At 36.5% G+C, this 23,706-nt stretch overlaps 2 protein-coding genes and 1 non-coding gene across 3 annotated transcripts; 1 reads left to right on the forward strand and 2 right to left on the reverse strand.

Annotated features, from left to right (window-relative positions):
- On the forward strand, nt 344-4,415 carry LOC109361530 (UDP-D-xylose:L-fucose alpha-1,3-D-xylosyltransferase MGP4-like). The gene is made up of 4 exons (XM_019607008.1): nt 344-1,011; nt 1,993-2,154; nt 3,158-3,373; nt 3,850-4,415. Exons 1-4 carry the CDS (start codon nt 520-522, stop codon nt 4,057-4,059), a joined length of 1,080 nt encoding a protein of 359 aa, XP_019462553.1. The 5' UTR covers nt 344-519; the 3' UTR covers nt 4,060-4,415.
- On the reverse strand, nt 4,709-4,780 carry TRNAG-UCC. Its single transcript has one exon. It is a non-coding gene; the product is annotated as a tRNA-Gly (tRNA).
- LOC109361448 lies at nt 5,239-10,112 on the reverse strand. The gene is made up of 8 exons (XM_019606904.1): nt 9,744-10,112; nt 8,851-9,023; nt 7,420-7,513; nt 7,030-7,140; nt 6,837-6,926; nt 6,017-6,102; nt 5,801-5,865; nt 5,239-5,613 (listed from the first exon to the last, which is right to left on the reverse strand). Exons 1-8 carry the CDS (start codon nt 10,050-10,052, stop codon nt 5,507-5,509), a joined length of 1,035 nt encoding a protein of 344 aa, XP_019462449.1. The 5' UTR covers nt 10,053-10,112; the 3' UTR covers nt 5,239-5,506.

Consider the following 23,706-nt stretch of genomic DNA (forward strand, 5'->3'; position numbering starts at 1 on the left):
AAATTATTATTGTGTATATTCGTTATGTATTCGTTATAGACATTTTTGGAATACTTATGAATTAGATCTTTTTGCCATAGTAAAGACACGTTATTAATCAAGAATGATAAAATTAATAAATTGTAAATAATATAATATATAAAAATGCCTGTAATGTTTATATACGGTTAGGAAAAAGATTTATACACAATCAATACTATTTATATTACTTATTTTTTTTTTTGAGAATCTATAATAATTAAAAATGAATTAACAATATATAAAACTTATTTTTTTCACTAAGGCAACTTTTGGTTATAAAATTGACAACATTTTTTGTCACCGGAAAACTCATCTTCAAGCTTTCTACATTACACGCACCAGTATCACTCTCATAAATCTACACTATAAATTAATTTCATTGATCTGATCTCAAATCCCAAATCTTAAACATTCCACACAATAAATATCCCAATTTTACATCAAAGTTTCAATCTTTACCTCTTCTCACAATTTCCATTCCATTTTTGTCATTCATCAATGTCACACATTCTACACCAAAGACCTCTTCAGAACCCATTATCTCACTCCTCATTCTCACCACTTTCTTCCACAAATCCCAAAAGACTCATTTCCCTTTCTAACCCCACAACCCTCCTTGCCCTCTTACTCCTCATTATGTTCATGGGTCTCTTATGCCCTTGGCTAGGTCTTATGTCCCAAAACACCATCTTCTCACTTTCAAAATCTTATTCTCATTCTTCGTCCAAATGGGGTCACTATACATTGGACCAAGCACTGAACTTTGTGGCAAAAAATGGGACTGTGATTGTTTGCATTGTGAGCCAGCCTTACTTGCCCTTTTTGAATAACTGGTTGATTAGTGTTACTAGGGAAAAGAGACAGGATATGGTTCTTGTTATAGCTGAGGATTATGTTTCATTGGATAAGGTTAATGAGCGTTGGCCTGGTCATGCTGTGATCATTCCACCTGTGCTTGATGCTGAAAATGCTCATAAGTTTGGTTCTAAGGTTTGCAACTTATGTCTCTTTTTGCATTTGGGTAGTTGTGTTTTATTAGTAAAAGGATTTGTAACTTAATTTAATCTGATTTGCCAATTATAAGAGTTTGACTTTATTAATTGTATTTTCTGGCTTAGAAAGCACTAACAATACTTCAATATGGTTGCCGTATAGGTTCTGGTATTTGATACTTCTCAGATCATGGTTTTAAATTGTGGTTCTAGTCAATATCATTGTGGTCACCTCGTTTCGGATTGCGGCCATTGTGGCGTGAAAGTTTTGTGTGGCAAATATTTGTTTTTTAATCTATAGCGGTTTGTTGTGGCTCGATGCACCTGTAGTCCTGTACTATGCAGCCACATTGTGGTCTGATGTGGCTGAGTCACCATTTTGTTGTGGTCCTTTTATGTGATATGTAACCACAACACAATTGTGGGGTGATGCAGTTGGGGCATAAGCACAAGTGTAATATTGCAGCTCTACAGTGTAGAATCTTGCTTGGTGCACTTATTTACGTCTGTTAAGTAGATACCCCAATAATTAGATAGACGATAGTATCTCATTGTATCTGTAATATCTATTGCTGACTTATGAAACATTGATGTCTTTATTCGAAGTTAGGATTTGTTTTTATGTTAGTATTTGATTAATTTTGGTTGTGGTATTTTAGCCTTGTCGTGTCCTTATGATGTTTAGGACTTCCCGTATTTGTGGATCAGTGTTGTGTTGTTTCCATGTTCAATCGTATCTTTACCTATTTTCTGTCTTAAAAATGTGCTTTCGTGATCTGTTGGTTTCAATTAATGTTACTATCTTGGACGCTTCATGGAAATGTAAAGATATATTTGTCATCTGAGGTGGTAGTTTTCACAGTTATGTCTGTGGTGCTAATGGTTGTTTGATCCATTTCTTTCCTATTCGGTGCTGATCTTCATGGCTATGTCTGTGGTGGTATTAATTATTGGATCCATTGTTTGTTTCACCATATAGGGTTTCTTCAACTTTACAGCCAGGAGGCCAAGCCATCTGCTTAAGATTTTGGAGCTTGGATATAATGTAATGTACAATGATGTTGATATGGTTTGGTTAGCTGATCCACTTGCTAAATTGGAAGGGAATCATGATGTGTACTTTACCGATGACATGACAGCTGTCAGTTTTCCCATATAATTTCATTTCTTTTTTATGCTTCCTTTCAATTTTTATATCGTAATAACTCTGAGTTACTTCAATGCTGGGAACTTGTTGGCTAGGATGATGCTTTTGCTGTGTGCTCACTGCTCAATAGCCATGGTTAATATTGCCTCTATTGGTTTGAGACTTTTATTAAAACTTGAATGTGAGATTTGCGTTTGTAGTTTAATGATATTTAAGCAGCTTATTTATTTTATTATCTTATGATTTTGTCAGACGAAGAGTTAGTGCAATCTTATTGAAGTCTGGGTTAAAAATAGTATTATTATGACTAGATATTGTTCTACATACACTTGAAATACCAATTTAAATTTAACCGATGACCAATAGTTCCATATTGTTGGGCCTAAAGAATATAAAAGTAAAATGGTTTTCTTGTGTAATAAATTCTGACCTAAAGACTTCGGACTGCTCTTGCTTTATCCTCCTTTCGTTCATGTACCTTGACTTATGACTAACACATGATTGTAGTGTTAATGTTTGTGGCGGTTAAAATGCAAACATCAGTAGCCTGTATCCTGAATTCCTGATTCAACTCCTTTTTGTGAATCTTATGGTGCATGAGCTCCCACCTAGTAGGGCCAAGAGGGTAGATATATGCAGCTTTACCACCGGAAGTATTTTGTGAATCTTTGAATCAAATATATGCAGAGGAAACATGTTAAGATCCAGGATAAAACATTACTCGAAAAAGACATGTAGAAGTTCAATTGATATAGTTCTCCTACTTGTCTGCTCCTTTTAGGATTTTCTTTCCCATTAGAGATTATTTAAATGTATTTGAACAGTCAACGGAACATTTGTTGTGATCTATTGGGGGACATTCTGATGCATGGTGTACCCTAAATTGCATCCACAAGATTCTTGTGAATCAGACTGATACTTTTATATTCTGATGCATGGTTCTGTTTTTGTTATTGTAATTTTAACTTTATTCTATTTTATTTCTTGGTGAGATCAGATCAAACCGTTGAATCATTCTCATGATTTACCACCACCAGGAAAAAAGGGTCGCCCTTACATATGTAGTTGCATGATTTTCCTTCGCCCTACTGATGGAGCAAAGCTAGTTTTGAAAAAGTGGCTTGAGGAACTTCAGCTTCAGCCCTGGTCTAGAGCAAAGAAATCCAATGACCAACCGGCTTTTAACTGGGCTCTAATGAAGACTGCAAAAGAGGTTTTTACATTTTTTTAATTTCCTTCCAGTTTGTATAACTTTCATACACTACAACAACAACCAAACCTTTATCAGTCAGCAACATGTCGATGCCATAATGCTCTATAATAAATCATGTTTATTGGCAAAGCAGAAAACAATGTAAATGCAGGAAGGGGTTTTTTTGTGATGCATTATGAATAACATAGCCCAAAATCCTTTTATGAATGAAATGCTAAAAGTAAAATAACAAGTTTATTGACTCTGGAAAATGTGTATTACACTTTTCTTGTGTCATTCTGATCCTAAAATGTTCTCTGCTTCAATGGTTCTAAGATTTGTAATTTTGTGCTAAAAGCTTGATCTCAAATCTGATATGTAACCAGGTTTAAATGATTGAGTACATTTTCCCCAAGAGTGAGTAAATTTATTTTTAATTCTTCAGAACATCTGAAATATAACCCCCCCCTTGATATTTTTCCGATGACTTCATGCAGGTGGATTTGTACCTTCTGCCACAGGCTGCATTCCCTACAGGCGGATTATATTTCAAGAACAAGACATGGGTTAAAGAAACTAAAGGAATGCATGTTATAATTCATAATAACTACATTGTAGGTTTTGAGAAGAAGATAAAGCGATTTCGCGATTATGGTCTCTGGTTGGTGGATGATCATGCAGAAGAGTCTCCTCTAGGCAGATTATGATCCTTAGTAGATTAGACAAGTTTATCATCATCAACTTTGGTCCAAGCATTTAGATTCAGAACATGCTTCATCCTTCTTGCTTGGTGGACGTTGTCAGAAGAAATTATAACTCATGCTGTCGACACATGCCATTCGGGGAATGAAGGGTTGGCAAACATGATCTTTTGTTGTCATTTTGTGAAGAAAAATGTGTTCACAAATGACAGATTTTGTTTCAAGGGTCCCTACAAGAAAAAGGTGGTAGATTTCATCTGTTTCTTGTGGTACCTTGTGATTGATGTACATTGGTATAGAGGGGAAAATGTGATTCCGCTGTAAGCAATATTGAATTAACATATATGAAATATATTTTTTTCCACTTCCCCCAATGCATATGTAGGAATACTAAATTAGCATTTAAACATGCTTGGTTTTTTAGAGACAAAAGAAAATATAAAGTAATAGGAAATACCAAATAAATAAAAAGGAGCATATAATATGCATAAAAGTAGCAATGACTAAAACAATGACAATGTTATGAAAAACAGTAAACAATACATCCTAGTATTAAGTGTTAAAAAAAAATTATTTTATGTCCTTTGTGAAATTAAGTGTTAAAAGGTGTATTGTGTACCAAAAAAATACCAAATAAAAAAATGTAAGAAAAAGATGCGTTTGCCGGGAGTCGAACCCGGGTCTATTGCTTGGAAGGCAATTATCCTAACCGTTGGACTACAAACGCTTGTTGTTATAATGTTACAACAAGATAGTTATATTAATAATCTATGGTGGAAATAGTGATTAAAGTTTGAATCTTTCATAGTAAGAAAATGTTAAAGTGCAGACTTTATATATATTGTTTGTAGTTGATATGCAAAAATGTAATACTATATTCTTCATAAGTACTTTTATTTACCAATTTTTCTTCTAATTTTTTTTACTTACAAAACACACTTATTTATGATTTGGACTATGTTATACTTTATGTTCAAATTCTATATGTCGGGATTGTACTTTAAAGTGATGGTGAAGCACGTGCCATGAAATGGATTTCCACAACAAAGGGAGGGAAACTTCAAATAACAAAGAGTAAGCATTCTAAGTAAAACAATGGACAAATGGCGGCACCTTATTAGACATAATTAATTATAACACCGTTTAATTAGAATAATATTATTACACCATTTAATTACTCAAGTGTTTATAAATTAATTTACCTATGAATATTATTCATTTCAATGATGTTAACAAAAATGACTAGGAGCTCATTACATCTAAAGAACGAATGCAATATGAAAATGGTCAAATGACCAAGTTTTAAGACAACTCAAATGTTGTTCATCCTTGTACACAAAGACAAACATGAAAAATGGGAAAGTATACACTCTTCAAAGTTTAGACATGTATGAGCTTTCCATCTAGAACAGGCATTCCATATAGCACCTTTATATTGAGCTTTTTGGAGTTTTCAAATGCTCTCTAGAAAATGAGCAAAGCTAGGGTACTTAGGCTCCCAGCCGACTTCGCCACGGGTTCTTGTGTTGTTTAATCTCTTACCTAGATGATCATTAGTTCCTGTAAAGGCAGAGATAAAAGGAAATTATACTTTGTACCAAAGACAATAAAGCTAATTATTCTTTGAGAAACAAAACTAATATCTAAAGAAGAGAAGAAAGCACAATGAAATGGATATGGATCAACTAATAGTGATAGTAGATTCTCAGTTTCAGAAACATTTTTCAGTAACAAATACAGAACTCACCAGTAAATTTATCGAACTTTTTACTGAACTTCCCACTTTTGTTAACTAGATCCATCATTTCTTGTCTGAAAACATATGAGAAGTGTGTAAGATTATTCTCAACCAAAACAAACAGATTAGAACAATCTGATGCATTGGTATAAGACGATGCAAATGGAAATATTGTAAGAATAGTTGGTCAATGTGAATGCCATTTGACAAGAAAAAACATCTGACCTAGATAAAGGATGATTATCACAGCCCAAGAAAATCTGTCCACGGAACTTCTTCTTCAAGATCGCAACTGAGAGAGAAGCTGCATCCTGGTGTGGAAGTGTGTCAAAATGAGCATAATGAATCCATCACATGTTAAAGAAAAGTATAGGAGAAAATATCAGTTTGGAATAAGGAAAGATATATCAAACCATGAAATACAAACATGAAAAAAATTTGCAAGTGAGATTAGAATTTACAAAGCAAACAAAGGTGACAGACCCAAGGCAAAGCCAAATACAATATTTAAGTCCTAGGTTTCTAACAAACCTAGTTCTTTGATAATGTAATGATTACAAAATACATAGTTTTCACTTGACCAAGCACAACACTAACTCAAACTCTCAAAGCCAAGAAGGCTATTTCTTATAAACAAGAAAAGACTCAGAAGCCCGTGAACCAAAACTAGAGCATTTAAGTATCAGCAAATAACATGAGTGGTCACATGCTACAATATGCTTAATCTCAAGAAGCTCCATGAGGGCAGAAATTCCACAAGCCCCGGTATATATACTTTTGTTTTGTTCATTAAAATCTATTTTTTCTTAGTCACTTGTGTTTAACCCACTAATAGTCTTCAGTGGATGTAATCTTTTTTAATCGTGGTATGCAGATTTCGTGAAGAATGGGCCGACTGAGTTTTTAAATTGAAGTTCATTAACCCCCTACCCCCCTCAAGCCATCTTTACAAACATAATAAACTTCAATAACATTAAATAACAAGTATAGGGAAAATAAGGAAAGTAAATACATAAAATAACTAGAGATGAAAATGCAATCTGACCTCATAATGTATAAGATTCAGGATGTGATCAGGACGACTATCAACAATGCCCTTCTCTAAATAATAGTTGTGTGCGCCTCTATCTGCTTTGTGTAATTGGTCAAGGTTGCCATGAGATAAAAGCGTAGTAACAATAATTACTCAGATTAAAAAATTCCCCCGATCTTAATAATATGAACCCCATAAAGGATATATAAAGCCCTGCCAATCTTAGAACACAACCACCAAACTCCAGTATCACATTTTCAGCTTTAAGAAGGACATCGATCCTGGGAACCCTCCCAATTGGTACAACAGGAGTATCCTAAAATGAAGCATATCCCATTAGGATAATTAGCAAACACCAGAGCTCCAAAGGAGGGAAAATACGACCTTTCAAGCTGAAAACGTGAATATAAATAGGAAGAGAAGTAATGTAATTGCACAAATTAAGCAATTAAAAGAATCTGCAAGTATTGTACTATTATATGGAAAAAGAAGCCTGAAGTTGATGTAGATAGGAATTATCTCCTTGATTTAAATCAAAACACGGAGAAAAAAGACTGACAGCAAAAGAATATGGCACTCTGGATGTATGACCCACCTCATCACATGGTCCATTATCACTACAATCATATGGAGCAGAGCTGGACGTAAATAAGATACAACCTTCACCATTCCAGCTTGATGCAGCTAGCCTGATTAGTTAACAATCCACATCAACGCATGAGCTCATAAGAAGACAACAACTACACTATAAAGAAGCAGAACATTCAAATGGTAGATATGAAATTGATGCCCGTGTCTGCCTCTGAAGGTCAAAGTAAACATGCAACCAACCAGTTAACTTAAAAAGGGATGAGAGTTTTGTGATGGCAAGACTACATATTACATTCTCCCCACATCAAATTTTGTTTCATTTGTGCATCGTGTTCCTTGGTTACTACTTGTAAACAAAGAAACTGATAAGATGTTGATAGATATTTGTCTGTTATGAATGTCAAAGTTCTCAATATAATACGAAATCATTCAAAGTAAGCAGTGAAATACTATGAGAACATTCATGACTGTTCACTGATTAGAAATATTCAATTCTTTTTGTGCTTTTGAAGAGAGTTTATACTTTATAAGTCAGCAAAATACATTACCACAATGAATGGATGAAGTGGCACAAAGGAAAGGTTAACTTAGAACAGAAAATCTAGATATAGCAGTAGTACAATGCCACAGTCAACAATTTTCTAGGATTCATTATGCAAAACTCAGGAGTTTCTTGGTAAAAAGTTTCTGGCATGAATTATATATTTTGTATCTATGCTACATGATAATGCTCATGAAAATACTTCCGTCATTTGATAATAAAAAAAATGGGATATTGTTTATTCAGGTAATTTGCAAGATATAGCATAATCAATCAACAACAACAATCAAAGTCTTTTCCCACATGGTGGGATTGGCTAATGGATCAGGTGCATCACTTGTTTTATAAAAAATAAATCCCCTGATAGGTTACTTCGGTCTAAATTCTTCCTAATGGTAATGGTTTAACCTGTTTTTCTTAGTCTTTCTCTCCCTCTAGTTACAGGGCTAACATCCGCTTGAGCAACTCTTCTAATTGGAGCTTCTATGACTCTTCTATTGCCGAATGTGTATGACATGGACAAAGCTATAGTGCAACCATCATACATATAAAAGGTTCACATCGAAGGTTGTCAAGAACTACCGACTCCAAAAGCTTAAGCTATTAACATACCCTCATGCAAGACTCCTAAGGGCTTGAGACATGGACGACGCATAAGTCCACCTACCTCATGCTCAAATTCAGCATTTAATTAAAGGAATGTGGTGGCAAGGGTCAAACTCTAGAACACTTGGTCAAAGAGCCATGTTCGTTAGCACAAGTTGACAACTAAAAGCCATGGAAAAAAACTAGCACTTCACACTTAATAAAGTTTAAGGCACATTGATTAGAGTGATACCATATCCATTTCCTACCAAATCACGTGCCGATGGAAACAAGTCTAAGATTGCTCACCTAATATTATCAGCATAGTCTGGGGTCCTGGAAGGCGGGGCACAAAAAATTACATTTGGAAATTTGTGAGTTGATTCTATCCATTTCAACGACGGGTTGATACCTAATTGGATCAACTCGTTGTGATGATCAGTGGTCATTGTCTGTCCAAAAACTTGACAGCCAGGAATTTCCTGCTCGCAGGCAGATACATAATTATATAAAAGTATATGATACTGAATGCTGATAATAACAAAACCAATAAGCATATCGAAATCACAACAAGTATAATGAAGAAAAATGTCAAAAACTCACAATATTCAACATCTTTATCCTTATACTATATGTTTACCTTAAAATTTTGAGTTAAACTAACAACTTAGCCTTGAAATTCTTTTTTTCACTTATATAGCTGCTCATTGTAATTAATGTAAGAGTTAATCCCTGAATTTATAACATCCATATCAAGTTAGAACCATTTGCTTAGTTTTTTACTTAAAAAAAGAAACAAGATAAAATCATTCTAACATTCATATGCTCGTTTAGTTAGATACTTAGACTTTTGCTAAATTGTTTATCTCTGGAAAAAAAAAACTGAAGCTTTTAGGTTCTTTTAAAAACCATACTACCATACGTGGAAAATCAAATTTTCATGCACAACTTCATATGAATCTTTTTCATGCACAACTTCATTCGAATTTTATACATTTAAAGGCTAACTTATAAACATATCTCTTTACCCCGTGGGTAAGGAAGTAATCACTTTTGAGCCGTGACTGCTCCTCCCAACAAGTATCACTATCAGGAATCGAAACTTAAACCCTAAACCATGAACCCTTGAAGAATACTAAAATACCACTTTAGTCCATAAAAAATAATCTGAAGCTAAGATTAAAGAGTAAATGAAACAAAACCTGTCGCCATTTCTCAGCAACCAAACGACCAAGAACTCCAGGACCCACAACAAGTAAGTCATTGTCTCCAATTGAAGGAGGAGATGAAGAGAGTGATTCTTCGGTGGGTGTGAGTGAATCCTGTGAAACCTGCAAATGGGTTATCCTGGGTGTGGAAAAAGATGAAAACTTTACTCTGCAATGAGAGAATGGATTTGAACTAAGGGGTAACCCCAGACACAGAGTGTTAGAGAAATTCCCACAAAAGTGTATAGGTTTTAGAACAGCATTTGTAGTTGTGAAAGTGAAACACAAAGTGGTTCCCATCATAGTGATTTCTGTTTTGGATAGATTGGTCTCACTGTATTTTCTTATTTATGAAATTGAAAATTTGAAGGATATGGAATTATGGATTGGGTTTTATTTGTTGTAAGTACCTATTTGGATCCTTTGGGGGACTAAAAGCCAATCTGATAAATTTAAATTATTATTTTGGTCCCAAAGTTTTGAAATATCGGTCATTCCATTTTTACTTGCCTCTTAATGTTAACAGAATCACCATGTGGTATGTTAACTACACACGTGTTAATTTTTTCATGCTGAAAAGTTTTATCAACTCAACAAAAAGATGTAGCATGATATTAGATTGAGGGTCAAATTGTATTTGATTAAAGTTTAACAAATATTTATGATCATGTCACTATCACTTGTAGATGTAGTCATACAATTTAGAAACAGTATCATATCCTTCATGCAAGGTTTTTGAAGCCCATCATATTTCCGTCCCATTTTATCCTACAACTTCTTGTCCAACCAGGAAAAAAACAGCTTTTTTCTGATTTAGAGATGAATGAATATGTAATAAAGATTCATAGTTGAAAGATTTTATGTCATTACATTTAAAATAAACTTCATATATTAAGTAAAGAAATACTTATTATAAGAGGTAATCATAGATCTCGAAAGAGATTAGTTTATTACCTATAAAGTGAGAGATATCATTGGTAGTATAAAAAGAAAACACTGAACTACCTTATGGGACAAACAAATCATGTAATTAGGTTATTTTACAAAGCTAACAAACTATGGCTGCCCTTCACTCTTTTCCTTTCGTCTATAGTAATATTTAACCAGGTTGGAAATCTAACTGTTCATATAAAAAATGAAACCAAACTATAAAAAAGAAGTCTTGTATTGGCACTATTCTTTGGTACCAAGAGGGAATGGTTGGTAATTTATGCAGATTGGTAGATGATGAGTGCCCGGTTGAAGATGAAGGATCAGGAGATCTAGTCGGTATGTTGTCTAGACTCGCCGGGGGAGATACCTGAAAAAGTTCTCTGACGATCAAGTCACTTGAGTATTCTAGAGAGATGATGAGAGTAAATAAGAGAGAATTTTGAGCAATAAGTGTAGCAATAAATGAGAAAATGAGAATTAATTATACTTCATGTGTGGTCTCTTCTATTTATAGAGTTTAGGAAATGCTGAGATGACATCTGATCATTGACCAGCATTTAACGGGTACAAGGGATGTACTCTGGTCGTTCTTGCTTGACCTGTGGATATGCTCTTGTCGAGTTGTCGGGGGCAGGTAGAATGTGCAGGCGACATGATAGGCGATTTGTTGTCTCACATTGATGGCGAGTCAGCAGCGTATTAAATGGTATGTCAAAGGTGGATTAAATAGCATGCTAGAGGTGCATTAAATAGCGTGTCAGAGGCATAAAGTTTGCGCCAAGAACATTTATGGCATCTGCCACGAGTGGACCCATCTAAGGCGAGTAACAAGGATACACAGAATGTTGCACATGATACTCGGAGTAGAAGGGGATAGCCCAGGTATGACCGGGATGGAACAGTTACCCACAGTCTATTAGGTTGGTCAGAGATTATCGGATTGATAGACTTTTTAGGGTTGATGGCCCGGGTATGACCGGGCTGGAATAATTGCCCCCAGTCTATGAGGTTAGTCAGTGATGACCGGGCTGGTAGACTTTGACCACTCTAATTTGGCCCAACGGAATAGGGGTAGGTCTTTTAGATAAGTATAGGGGTAGTCATGATGGCTAAGGGTTTTCGTCAAACATGTGGGGAGATGCTTGACGTTTCATCTGAGCCTGGAATGATAGATCGACGCGTCTGATCGTTTCAGTTCTGTTGTCTGGATTTCTGTGTTACCATTGGATTGTCCTTGAGCGATTCTGAACGGGTGGATGCGCGTTTTGGGTTGGGCTCTTTGGGGGATCTGAGCTTGGATCTCCCCCTATAAATATGGGTTATTTTCTTCATTCTTCTTCACTTTGCCTTTTTTTGAGAAATTGTCTCATGCCGAGCACACACACCGCTTGGATCCGATCTTCCTCCAGAATCTTCTATTTCCACCAACTCGATAACTTCTTTTTCTCCCTCGCTTTTTAATAATATTTTAACCAGTCATGACAACGTTAGGCGGTGATTCAAGTCCCAATGAGGTGGAGATCTGGTCTGGACATCCACCCATTTTATTAATATAACTCGTCGTCATCGCCAACGAGCCCCACATGTTGCCGCCCCGGGCAGTAGTCGTTCCTCTTGGAGGCGAACTGACTAGTTATCCCTGTCAGCCTTATTACATGATATGAGGAAGAAAAAGGCCGGACATGGGGCCGCCTTGATTGACCAGGCGACTTTCTCAAAGAAGTGGTGTCTAGTCTTGGATAGTATGTCCAGCTCGGATTCTGATACTTCTTCTGATGGCAGGTCTACCATGGGGCGAAATTTTGCTGATCGTGCCAATCAATTCGTTATCCCTAAGGACATGGCGGGTAGCCACTGCCGCTATTGGTGGGTTGATCAAGAGGTTAGGGGAACCCCATCCTATTTCCCATCAGATGTATGCCTATCGGTGGATGTGTTGACGCAACCGACTAACGACATCCATTGGTATCCTCATACTGCTCAGGAGCGAGTTTGTTGGGACATTCTATTCGACACTAAGAATAAATGGAGCTTTTATATGTACGAGCAAGTCTGCCGACGGATATGGGTGAAAATCCCCTTCGAAGGGTGGTATACAGAGGTGTTGCAACATCTTCAGGTAGCCCCCTCTCAATTGCTTCCCAACTCGTGGGGTTTTATTCGTGCATTTAAGCTCTTTTGTGGGGTCATGGAATGACCTTGCACGTTCCAGTTATTTTTATGGATGTTCCGGGTGACTCATAGTTCCAACAAAGACGAGGCTCGGGCTAGACGTCGCGGGTGGACATCTCTTCAATCCCGGAATGGACAGGCTCTATTTCTCCCTTTTGAGGGTTCCATGAAGAACTAGAAAGGTGGTTTCTTTCGTGTCGAGGCCTAGGGGACACACCATACTTGTGTGTATGGCCTTGGCAACGTCCCTCTTTTTCCCTTTTATTGGAATGGGGGGATTCACCAAAGGCTTGCCAACTCTTTTGGTTTCTTGTATGATCAACTGGATGATCAGGAGAGGAGGACGACGGATGAGATGTTAGCTTGGGTTGAGGAGGGTTGTTCTATCATCTTCTACAAGTTAGTTCAGGGCGACCAAGTTTTTGAAGAAGCAATCAGTATCATCTTATTATCTATACCTTCCTTTTATTTTTTGTCATTTATCTGACCTTTTTAGTTTGTTTCTTTCAGTAGTGACAATGAGGGATCAGGCTGACCGGAGCATGCTTCTGAAGCGGGCGACTACTAAGAGGAAGGACACAAAAAGCAGCAAGCGTCCCAGGCCGAGTTTACCTACCCGGGTTGAGGGTCCTCCTTCCACTCCTTGGAGGGAAGCTGTCTATGCTAGTGGTTCAGAGGGGACTACTATAAACCAGTCAATCCCTATCACGGTCGTGCCTCCTGAATCTGCCTTTGGTCAATCAATTGACCTAACTGATGAGTCTGCCAGCCCTCCTAAAGTGGCCTTGGTGGAGGGTATACAACCGGAGAGGCAGAGGTCAGACAAGTCCTTTGGCAAGGGTAAATTTGGCCCCCTCCGCCTCAAGACTACTTACAACATCACCAAAGTCTTTGACGAGGGCTTGGTCAACCTGATAGTGAATGGTGTTATGAATGGGGTCCCTTTGGTGGACTTGTTGAGGAGGACCCAAGAGGCGGGGGTCTTGGTAGCTTAAGTCGCCAAATATCTTGAAGGTGAGGGGGTGCTCGCCACCCCGGGTTGGGGAAAATGCTCTGGCCAACCTACAAGAACTTCGTTCGGGTGAGCTCCATGAATTGAACGCCAAAGTTGTGAAGAACTTGGAGGCCCAGAACCTCTCGGCCGCTGAGCAACTCTCTACAATGTCCCAATAGTTGAAGGATGCTCGGGAAGCTGAGATGCTGGCCAAGATAGATGTGGGCGCCGCTAAATAGGAGGCACATTCTCTGGCTAACCGGTTTGGTTGATCCTGATGCTGTCTGGTCTTGGACCAGGATAGATGCACGAGTTACCCCCGACGGTGGGCTCGTCATGGATGAAGATGAAGGCCTTATTGCCCTCCTAGTTCCAACCAGAGGCGGCAGGGGAGACTAGTTTTAGTTTTTGTTTTTTGTTTTGTTTTCGTACTTTGTATTTTATCTCTTTTCTATCAATGAAGGTCTTTGTCTTATTGACTGAAATAATTGAATTGGTTAATCAACCAATCAGATAATTAATGATTTGGGTAATCAATAACATCTATTTTTGAATCTAATTGGTGTTGAGGTGATAGTTGATCGGAATCTCCATTATTGAAATAAATGAGAATATTGAATAGTCCTCAAATAGTAAATGATCGGGTAATTGATAAGTGTGAAATTATACTATATCTGTATTGCATTTAACTTGTATTTTAGGACATAATTAGGACTTTATGATTGTTTTTAGCTTTTATTTCTCTTTGTTCGGGTTGAGCAGGTGTTTTTATCTATGTTGTGCAGTTTGGATGGATTAAAGCAAAAAAGAGTAGAGATTGGGTGCAAAAAGACTGAATTCAGTATTGAGGCTATGCGAAGAACAATTGAAGGACCAAAAAAGTCATAGATGTTATATTATATTTTTTTTTTGTAGATTTGTTTTGTTGGGCTTAACCCAATATTTTTTAATTAGGATAAATAAGGGTTCTCCGTCAAAGATTTTATTTTTATTTTTTTACATTATAATTCTCTAATCTATAATTTGGATTCTCTTCTACATAATGAGTGAATAATTCCCTTTGTTTCTAGGATTGGGGCTCTGCCATTTTACATTCAATAAATACTTGTTCTTACTTCTATTTCATTGAGTGTGGTGATTTTAATCATTAAACTGAGTTTTATTCGTGTGAGTTATCTGGGAAACAAATTACATTGGGGAAGGACCGAGAGGTGAACCCAACTATCCAACCATTTAGTTATTCAAATTAGAATCCTAATTCACGAGAGTAGTATTAGGATTCCCGGTGGTTTCCAGAATTCACATTGGGTTGCTACGAAGCGATTGGATAGAAAGATCCAAGTAAAGGATTTGATTGATAATTGTACCACGAGAGTAGGTGTGACTTCAATTGAGTACACATGCCGGAGCTCAAGAGAGGATGTCACATATCAAAGAGCAATTCACTCTCACAACTTGAAGTTCATGAAAAGGAGCAAAACAATGATTTGCGAGTGTAAAGGTGGTAACTCTTATCCTGGGAACTCTTCCTAAATTAGATTTCAATCCTTTTTGATTATTTTCATAATTATTCTTGACAATTGTTCTAAATTCAATTTTATTCCTTATTTTAGTTAAGTATAAATTAATTGTTATAATTAAAGGAGTTTTCTAGTCATCGTGGGATCGATATTTTATTAATTGACGACATAATTGTGCACTTGTGATTTGCCCTATCAAGTTTTTGGTGCCGCTGCCGGGGACTGTGTCAAAATTTCTTTAATTCTCAATTAATTCATTACTTTATTCTAGTGTATTACACGTTTTCATTTTTCTTGGTACCTCTGCAGGTTTCACATTTGGTTTATGCGAAGTTCATATTACTATTCAGAGCCAGAAAGAACTTTTTGTAGAAGAATAAGGCAACAAAGAGAAAGAGCAAAAGAAAGATGTGCGCGTGTACAAACAATGGTTGAATGAGATGAAAAATCATTTCGCGACTATGCAGCCCCTAATGCTCGTAGAGATGAAAAATCATTTCACGTCCTGGAATAATTCGCCTAGTTATTGAGGTAGAGAACTTTTCTTTGCCATATGCTCTGATCCAAATGGTGATGCAAAACCAATTTGGAGGTGGAGCTCATGAAGATCCTAATGCCCATATTGACCAGTTCTTGGAATTCTGTGAGACAGTGAGGATTCACGGGGCTTCTAAAGATGCTATTCGTCTCCACATGTTTCTATATTCCCTTAGAGACAGAGCTAAGACGTGGCTAAGGAATCAAAATGTTGAAATTCAAGCAACATGGCGAACTTTGGAGGAGGCTTATCTCAACAAATACTTTCCTCCTTCCAAAACTGTGCACTGTAGGCACCTCATCCACAACTTGAGTCAAAAGGATGGGGAGTCAATTGCTGAAGCTTGGGAAAGATTAAATGAGTTGACTGAAGTTTGCCCTCATCATGGTATTCCACCTTGGATGCTGGTTCAGAACTTCTACAGTGGGCTAGACTTTCCATCACAACAACTATTGGACTCTTCAGTAGGGGGTGCCTTTATGTGCTAAGGAATTGATGATGCTTCAAAGATCATAGAGAATGTGGTTTCTAATCATCACCAATGGGCGAATGAGAGGAGACACCATCCAAGAAGAGACTATATTGCACAATATTCATGCAATCAGATGAAGAAGGTAATTTCCACGCTAGAGAACCTTTCTCAAAGGTTTGGAAAGCTATAAAAGTGTCATGCTAATGTTATTGGGTCTATTGCAACATGTGAAGGGTGTGACCAAAAGGACATGAGTGGTCTGAATGCAAACACTTCACTGAACCTGAACATGGAGCATTGACTAATAAACAACCTGAATCATGTAACTACTATGACTACAAGGAGAGGAGCGAGCAACAATTCAACCCACCATACAGGCAGAACAATCCCAACCTTTCTTGGAGGAGCAACAACACTCTGAATCATCAATACCAGGATGAACCAGGTAACAGGAAACCTCCAACAAGGTTTCCACAAGAATAATCTTCTCCTACTCTTAAAACAATCCCAACCTTTCTTGGAGGAGCAACAACACTCTGAATCATCAATACCAGGATGAACCAAGTAATAGGAAACCTCCAACAAGGTTTCCACAAGAATAATCTTCTCCTACTCTTAAAACATTAATGGAGGGTCAAGAAAAATTTCTTGCTAACCAAAATAAATTTCATGAAGATCCAGTCATGATTAATAAAAAAAATTCAAACATGCTCAACGACTTGAATTCCAAAATAAAAAACCTGACCATCCATGGTAAAATGCTGGAAACACAAATTGCCCAACAAGCTAGTAATCCTAATAGACAAATAGGGATATTTCCAGGACATCCAGAATAAAATCTAAATAATGATCATTGTAAAGCTGTCAAATTAAGGAGTAGAAAGGAACTAAGTGATATTCCTCAAATTAGGAAAAATGCACAAGTGGAAGATGAACATACTAAGACACAACCCCCTTAAGGGGAGCAAAATTTTGAAAAGATGTCTAACTATATAGCTCCTCCACCATATGTACCACCAGTTCATTTTCCCCAAAGATTAGCAAAGACAAAATTAGAAAAGAAATTTGGGAAACTTTTGGATATTCTTAAGAAATTATATATCAGCTTATCCTTCACTAGGGCACTTGAGGAGATGTCTGCATACACAAAATTTCTTAAGAATATTTTATCTAAAAAAGAAGACTAGATGATTATGAAACAAACGCTCTAACTGAAGAGTGTAGTGCTTTAATTCAAAATAAATTACCTCCTAAATTAAAAGATCCTGGTAGTTTTTCTATCACATGTTTAATTGGAAATACTAGTTTTGATCTCGCCTTATGTGACTTAGGGGCAAGTTTGAGTCTCATGCCCTTATCTGTATGCAAAAGGTTGGAAGTGGGTGAACTAAAACCCACTACTATATCACTTCAATTAGCAGATAGGCCAATTAAATTCCCTATAGGCATCTTGGAGGACATTCCTATCAAAGTTGGGAAATTTTTCATTCCAACAGATTTTGTAATACTAGAGATGGAAGAGGATTCACAAATCCATTTCCAGGACATCCAGAATAAAATCTAAATAATGATCATTGTAAAGCTGTCAAATTAAGGAGTAGAAAGGAACTAAGTGATATTCCTCAAATTAGGAAAAATGCACAAGTGGAAGATGAACATACTAAGACACAACCCCCTTAAGGGGAGCAAAATTTTGAAAAGATGTCTAACTATATAGCTCCTCCACCATATGTACCACCAGTTCATTTTCCCCAAAGATTAGCAAAGACAAAATTAGAAAAGAAATTTGGGAAACTTTTGGATATTCTTAAGAAATTATATATCAGCTTATCCTTCACTAGGGCACTTGAGGAGATGTCTGCATACACAAAATTTCTTAAGAATATTTTATCTAAAAAAGAAGACTAGATGATTATGAAACAAACGCTCTAACTGAAGAGTGTAGTGCTTTAATTCAAAATAAATTACCTCCTAAATTAAAAGATCCTGGTAGTTTTTCTATCACATGTTTAATTGGAAATACTAGTTTTGATCTCGCCTTATGTGACTTAGGGGCAAGTTTGAGTCTCATGCCCTTATCTGTATGCAAAAGGTTGGAAGTGGGTGAACTAAAACCCACTACTATATCACTTCAATTAGCAGATAGGCCAATTAAATTCCCTATAGGCATCTTGGAGGACATTCCTATCAAAGTTGGGAAATTTTTCATTCCAACAGATTTTGTAATACTAGAGATGGAAGAGGATTCACAAATCCCAATCATATTAGGTAGACCCTTTTTGGCTACTGTTGGTGCTATAATTGATGTAAAGAATGGAAAACTTTCCTTAAGCATAGAGGATGAAAAAGTTGAATTTGATATTGCTAAATTTATTAAATAACCTTCTCTTGAGGATTCATGTTTCAGGGTTGATATGCTGAACCAAGTTGTGAAAGAGGAAGCAACTAGAGTGCAATCTAAGGATCCCTTAGAGAGTTGCATAGTAGATGGCAAAACTTCGGATGTTGATGAGGAAATGGCTGAGGTTATTAAATTTCTGAATGCAAGCCCAACACTTCCTCACAACCCGCAAGATGAGACCTTGAAGGTAATGCCCAAATATGAAGATTGAGAGGAGGGGAAAGCACCTAAAATTGAATTAAAAACACTCCCCAACACGCTCAGGTATGAATTTCTTGGACCTAATTCATCTTATCCAGTTGTTAATGCTAAATTAAATAAATTGGAAACTGAAAAATTGCTAAGGGTCTTGAGAATGCATAGGAAGGTAATATGATACACATTGGATGATATAAAAGGTATAAACTCTTCTTTTTGTATGCATAGAATTTTCATGGAACCTAACCATAAATCTTCAATTGAAAACCAGAGGAGACTAAATCCTAATATGAAAGAAATGGTTAGGAAAGAAGTGCTGGAAATTTTAGATATTGGGGCTATATATCATATATCTGATAGTGAATGGGTGAACCCAGATCATGTGGTTCCTAGAAAGGGAGGATTGACTGTTGAGAAAAATGAATTAATACCAACTAGAACAATCACAGGTTGGAGAATGTGCATTGATTATAGAAAATTAAGCACAACCACTAGGAAAGATCACTTCCCTCTCCCATTCATTGATCAAATGATTGAAAAGATTGCTACACATGAATATTTCTGCTATTTAGATGGGTACTCGATATTTCATCAAATCCCTATTCACCCTGAAGACCTACAGAAAACTACTTTCACATGTCCTTATGACACATTGCCTATAGGAAAATGCCTTTTGGGCTATGTAATTCCCCAACCACTTTTCAAAGATGCATGACTGCAATATTTTCTGATTTTATAGAAAACATAATGGAAGTTTTTATGGATGATTTTTCTGTTTATGGACTTTCATTTGATGTCTGCTTAACAAATTTGACAAAAATATTGCAGAGATGTGAGGAAGTGAATCTTGTATTAAATTGGAAAAAATGTCACTTTATGGTGCGCGAGGATATTGTGTTGGGGTAGTTAATTTCAGGAAAAAGGATAAAAGTGGACATGGAAAAAATTGTAGTAGTAGAAAATATGCCACCACCAATTAACATAAAAGGTGTTAGGAGTTACTTAGGCCATGCGGAATTTTACTGCAGATTCATAAAAGATTTTTCAAAAATTGCGAAATCCCTTTCTAACCTTTTAATGAAAGATACTGCAATTGATTTTAGTGCTGCTTGTCTAGAATCATTTTGCAGGTAGAAGGAGGCATTGGTCACTGCATCAATATTGCAATCACCAGACTAGAATCTTCCCTTTGAAGTGATATATGATGTTAGTGACTATGCTGTGGGAGCAGTGTTTGGCCAAAAGAAGGACAAGAAGATGCACGCAATCTACTATGCAAGCAAAACACTTGAGGGAGCTCAAGCCAACTATGCCACCATAGAGAAGGAGCTACTAGCTGTTGTGGTTGCCTTCGAAAAATTTAGGTCCTACCTAGTAGTTTCTAAAGTTATAGTCCATACTGGTCACTCAGCCCTGAGATACTTGATGAGTAAGAAATAAGCCAAGCCACGTCTCATCCGATGGATTCTCCTTCTGCAAGAATTTGATCTGGAGATTGTTGATAGAAAGGGAACAGATAATCTAGTTGCAGATCACTTATCTCGGCTTGAACATCCAAGTGGCCTTCCCTAATGAGCAATTCCTCCTCTTCGACACTATAGAGGCACCTTGGTATGCTGACTTTGTAAACTATTTGGTCAGCAAGATTCTTCCACCTGAAATGACACTACAACAGAAAAAGAAATTCTTCTCAGATCTGAAGAATTATATCTAGGATGATCCTTACCTCTATCGAATCTATGCTCATGGTATTTACAGAAGATGTGTTCCAAAAGAAGAAGTGTCAAAGATCCTGAGTTGTTGCCACTCTGCCTCTTATAGAGGCCATGCTAGTACTTCAAAAACAATAGCAAAGGTATTCCAATGTGGTTTCTTTTGGCCACACATATTCAAAGATGCAAGGAATTTTGTTCTCACATGTGATTCTTGCCAAAGGGTGGGGAACATATCAAAAAGGCATGAAATGCCAATAAACCCCATCCTTGAGGTGGAGATATTTGATGTATAGGGAGTTGAGTATATGAGACCTTTTCCTACTTCAAACAACAACAAATATATCTTGGTGGCACTCGATTATGTTTCTAAGTGGGTGGAGGCAATTTCATCTCCACACAATGATGCTAAAGCACTCATCAAACTGTTTACCAAGATCATATTTCTAAGGTTTGGGGTCCTGAGGCTGGTTATTTGTGATGGAGGCTCACACTTCATTGAAAGATATTTTGAAAACCTCTTGAAGAAGTATGGTGTTTCTCATGAGTTGGTACCCCTTACCACCCTCAAACAAGTGGTCAAATGGAAGTATCAAATAGTGAGATTAAGAGCATATTGGAGAAGACAGTGTCTAGCAACAGGAAAGATTGGTCCTCAAAGCTTGATGATGCTTTATGAGCTTACCGTATTGCATATAAAACACATATTGGTATGTCACCATTCAGGTTGATTTATGGTAAGCCTTGCCACCTTCTTGTGGAACTAGAGCATAAGGCGTATTGGGCAGTCAAATTGCTAAACTTTGATATGAAAGTTGCTGGAGAAAAGAGGAAATTCCAACTGCAAGAATTGGAAGAACTACGGTTGGATGCTTATGAGAATGCTAGTACTTACAAAGAAGGATAAAAAAGATGGCATGACCAACACATACTCCATAGAGAATTCCAAGTAGGGGAACTAGTTCTCTTATTCAACTCTAGATTGAGGCTCTTTCCAGGGAAGCTAAAGTATAGATGGTCAGGTTCGTTCAGAGTCACCTGTTTACCCTTATGGAATAGTTGAGATGTGGAATAAGGAAAGGGGAAACTTCAAGATGAATGGTTAATGTTTGAAGCATTATCTAGCAGATGAGCGACTGGAGAAACAAACAAACATAGCCTTCTTGGATCCTACATGAGCTACAAAGATCAACCGTCAAGCTAATGACGTTAAATGAGCACTTCGTGGGAGGCAACCCACGCTAGAGTTACATTTTTAAATTCATTAATTTTAGTGTTTTAGTGTCGGCTTTAGTGCCTCCCTGAGTTTGGAGCCTTTATAGGGGATGTATATAGTGTCGGTCACACAAAAAACATGGTGTTGTTGCCCAAGATATTTGCACCTAGTCCAACTAGGACATATGGCCATTTGGGACATTTTTCTCTTCTTTTGCAGGTACTTCCAGTACACCCAATAAAGCCAACCACTTATAATTGGCACATGAGTTAAGGACACTTCATACCTAACCCGCGAGTTTTCTTTTTCTTTCTCTTATTGTTTAGATTTTTACATTGGGGACAATATAAATTTCTAAGCTTGAGGGGGTTTTGCATTTAGATAGTTCATTCATTTCATGTATACCATATAGATTTTAAATTTTTTAGGTAATGTCTCATATATCATCTATCCCCTGGTTTGTTCTGTGTTGTCTATCTGCTTTAAATGAAAAAGTATGCATGAATGATGATTGTTGATCTATGACCCTAATTGAAGAAAAAAATTGTTGATAGAATAATAACATGAAAGATATTAAATTTGACAATTGTGAATTAAAGTTGGTTAAATAAATGTCTTTGTTTTATAACTTTTGCTAAATGTACCAAATGTGAGAATCTTGGGCCAAACACAATAATGGTTCAGATTTGAATTGACAATTACATAAAACCCTTCTATGATTGTATATTCTAGAACTTGATTTGTGACCGTTTCAAGATTGAAGTCTGTCTGTATGCATTAAAATGATAGCGACAATTAAGACTTTTTCTTTTGACCTTCAACCGCTTGCTATAAACATCGAACACTCATTAGTTGTGCACTTTTGAGCCTAAACTTTAATGATTTTTCATAGCTACTCAAATGTGGGTTTGGGGTAATTTATAATGTTTGGTTGAAGCAATGAGAAAGGTAAAAATGTCATGTGTGATGAAAAATCCATAAAAAGGTGAAGAAGACAATAAATAAATAAATTTCATCCCTTCTCTTTTAGAAAATCTCAACAACAAAAAAAGAAAAAAAAAAGAAATACAAAGTATACTAAAAGAGAAGGGACTGAGAAAAAATATATTGCAAGGAGAAATGTTGATTGAAAAAAGGTCATATGATAAAGTAAGGCATATCAAGATAATTTCAATGCTTCAATCAGATGTCTAAAAGGTTTAAGTATTTTGGAAACATTTGTAAGCCTTTTGAATTATCTTTTCTTTGACTATCCCACCTTAAATCATTCACCTTGGCCTCATTACAATCATTTAAAGACCTCTTGATTTTTGCATGAATTCAAATACATTTAGTGGCGAGTTGGTCTATAATCAAGCCTATAGTAATTTACTTTCATGAAATTTTTTGAGCGAAACACTATGACCCTTAAACACATGAGAGTGATGAGATAAGAGTTACCCTAATTCATGAAATTGTTATGACCTAAAAACTTATCTTGAATTAAATTTGTTTATGATTGTCTTGTGTTGATGTCTGGATTATTTCAAAATAAACATGAGATTGCTTGTTATTTTGGATCATAGTTTCTATATCATCATTCTACATTGTTAGGTATCAGTGGTTAAAATACACCTAGAAGGGGGGGGGGTTGAATAGGTGTAGCGGTTAGAATATCCGCTTTTCGAAAACAACACTTAATGCTGAATTAAACATCAAGCTCAAACAGATTTGGTTTCTTGCACGACAATTAACCAATATTGAAATGAATACACAGAGTTTACAATTTTATCAGAGTATTAATAGTATAGCACAGAAACAG

This window comes from Lupinus angustifolius, chromosome LG12 (assembly GCF_001865875.1).
Source record: "Lupinus angustifolius cultivar Tanjil chromosome LG12, LupAngTanjil_v1.0, whole genome shotgun sequence".
In the NCBI taxonomy this organism is placed as follows: Eukaryota; Viridiplantae; Streptophyta; class Magnoliopsida; order Fabales; family Fabaceae; genus Lupinus; species Lupinus angustifolius.

Bases quoted from the DNA above. Each gene is read 5' to 3' on its own strand.
- LOC109361448 (XM_019606904.1), bottom strand. From the start codon at position 10,052: ATGATGGGAACCACTTTGTGTTTCACTTTCACAACTACAAATGCTGTT. The intron at 7,141-7,419 runs GTGGGTCATACA...GCTTCATTTTAG, and splicing joins ATAATGGACCATGTGATGAG to GATACTCCTGTTGTACCAAT. The intron at 6,927-7,029 runs ATATCCTTTATG...GACCAATTACAC, and splicing joins TAAGATTGGCAGGGCTTTAT to AAAGCAGATAGAGGCGCACA.
- LOC109361530 (XM_019607008.1), top strand. From the start codon at position 520: ATGTCACACATTCTACACCAAAGACCTCTTCAGAACCCATTATCTCAC. The intron at 1,012-1,992 runs GTTTGCAACTTA...TTCACCATATAG, and splicing joins CTCATAAGTTTGGTTCTAAG to GGTTTCTTCAACTTTACAGC. The intron at 2,155-3,157 runs GTCAGTTTTCCC...TGGTGAGATCAG, and splicing joins TTACCGATGACATGACAGCT to ATCAAACCGTTGAATCATTC.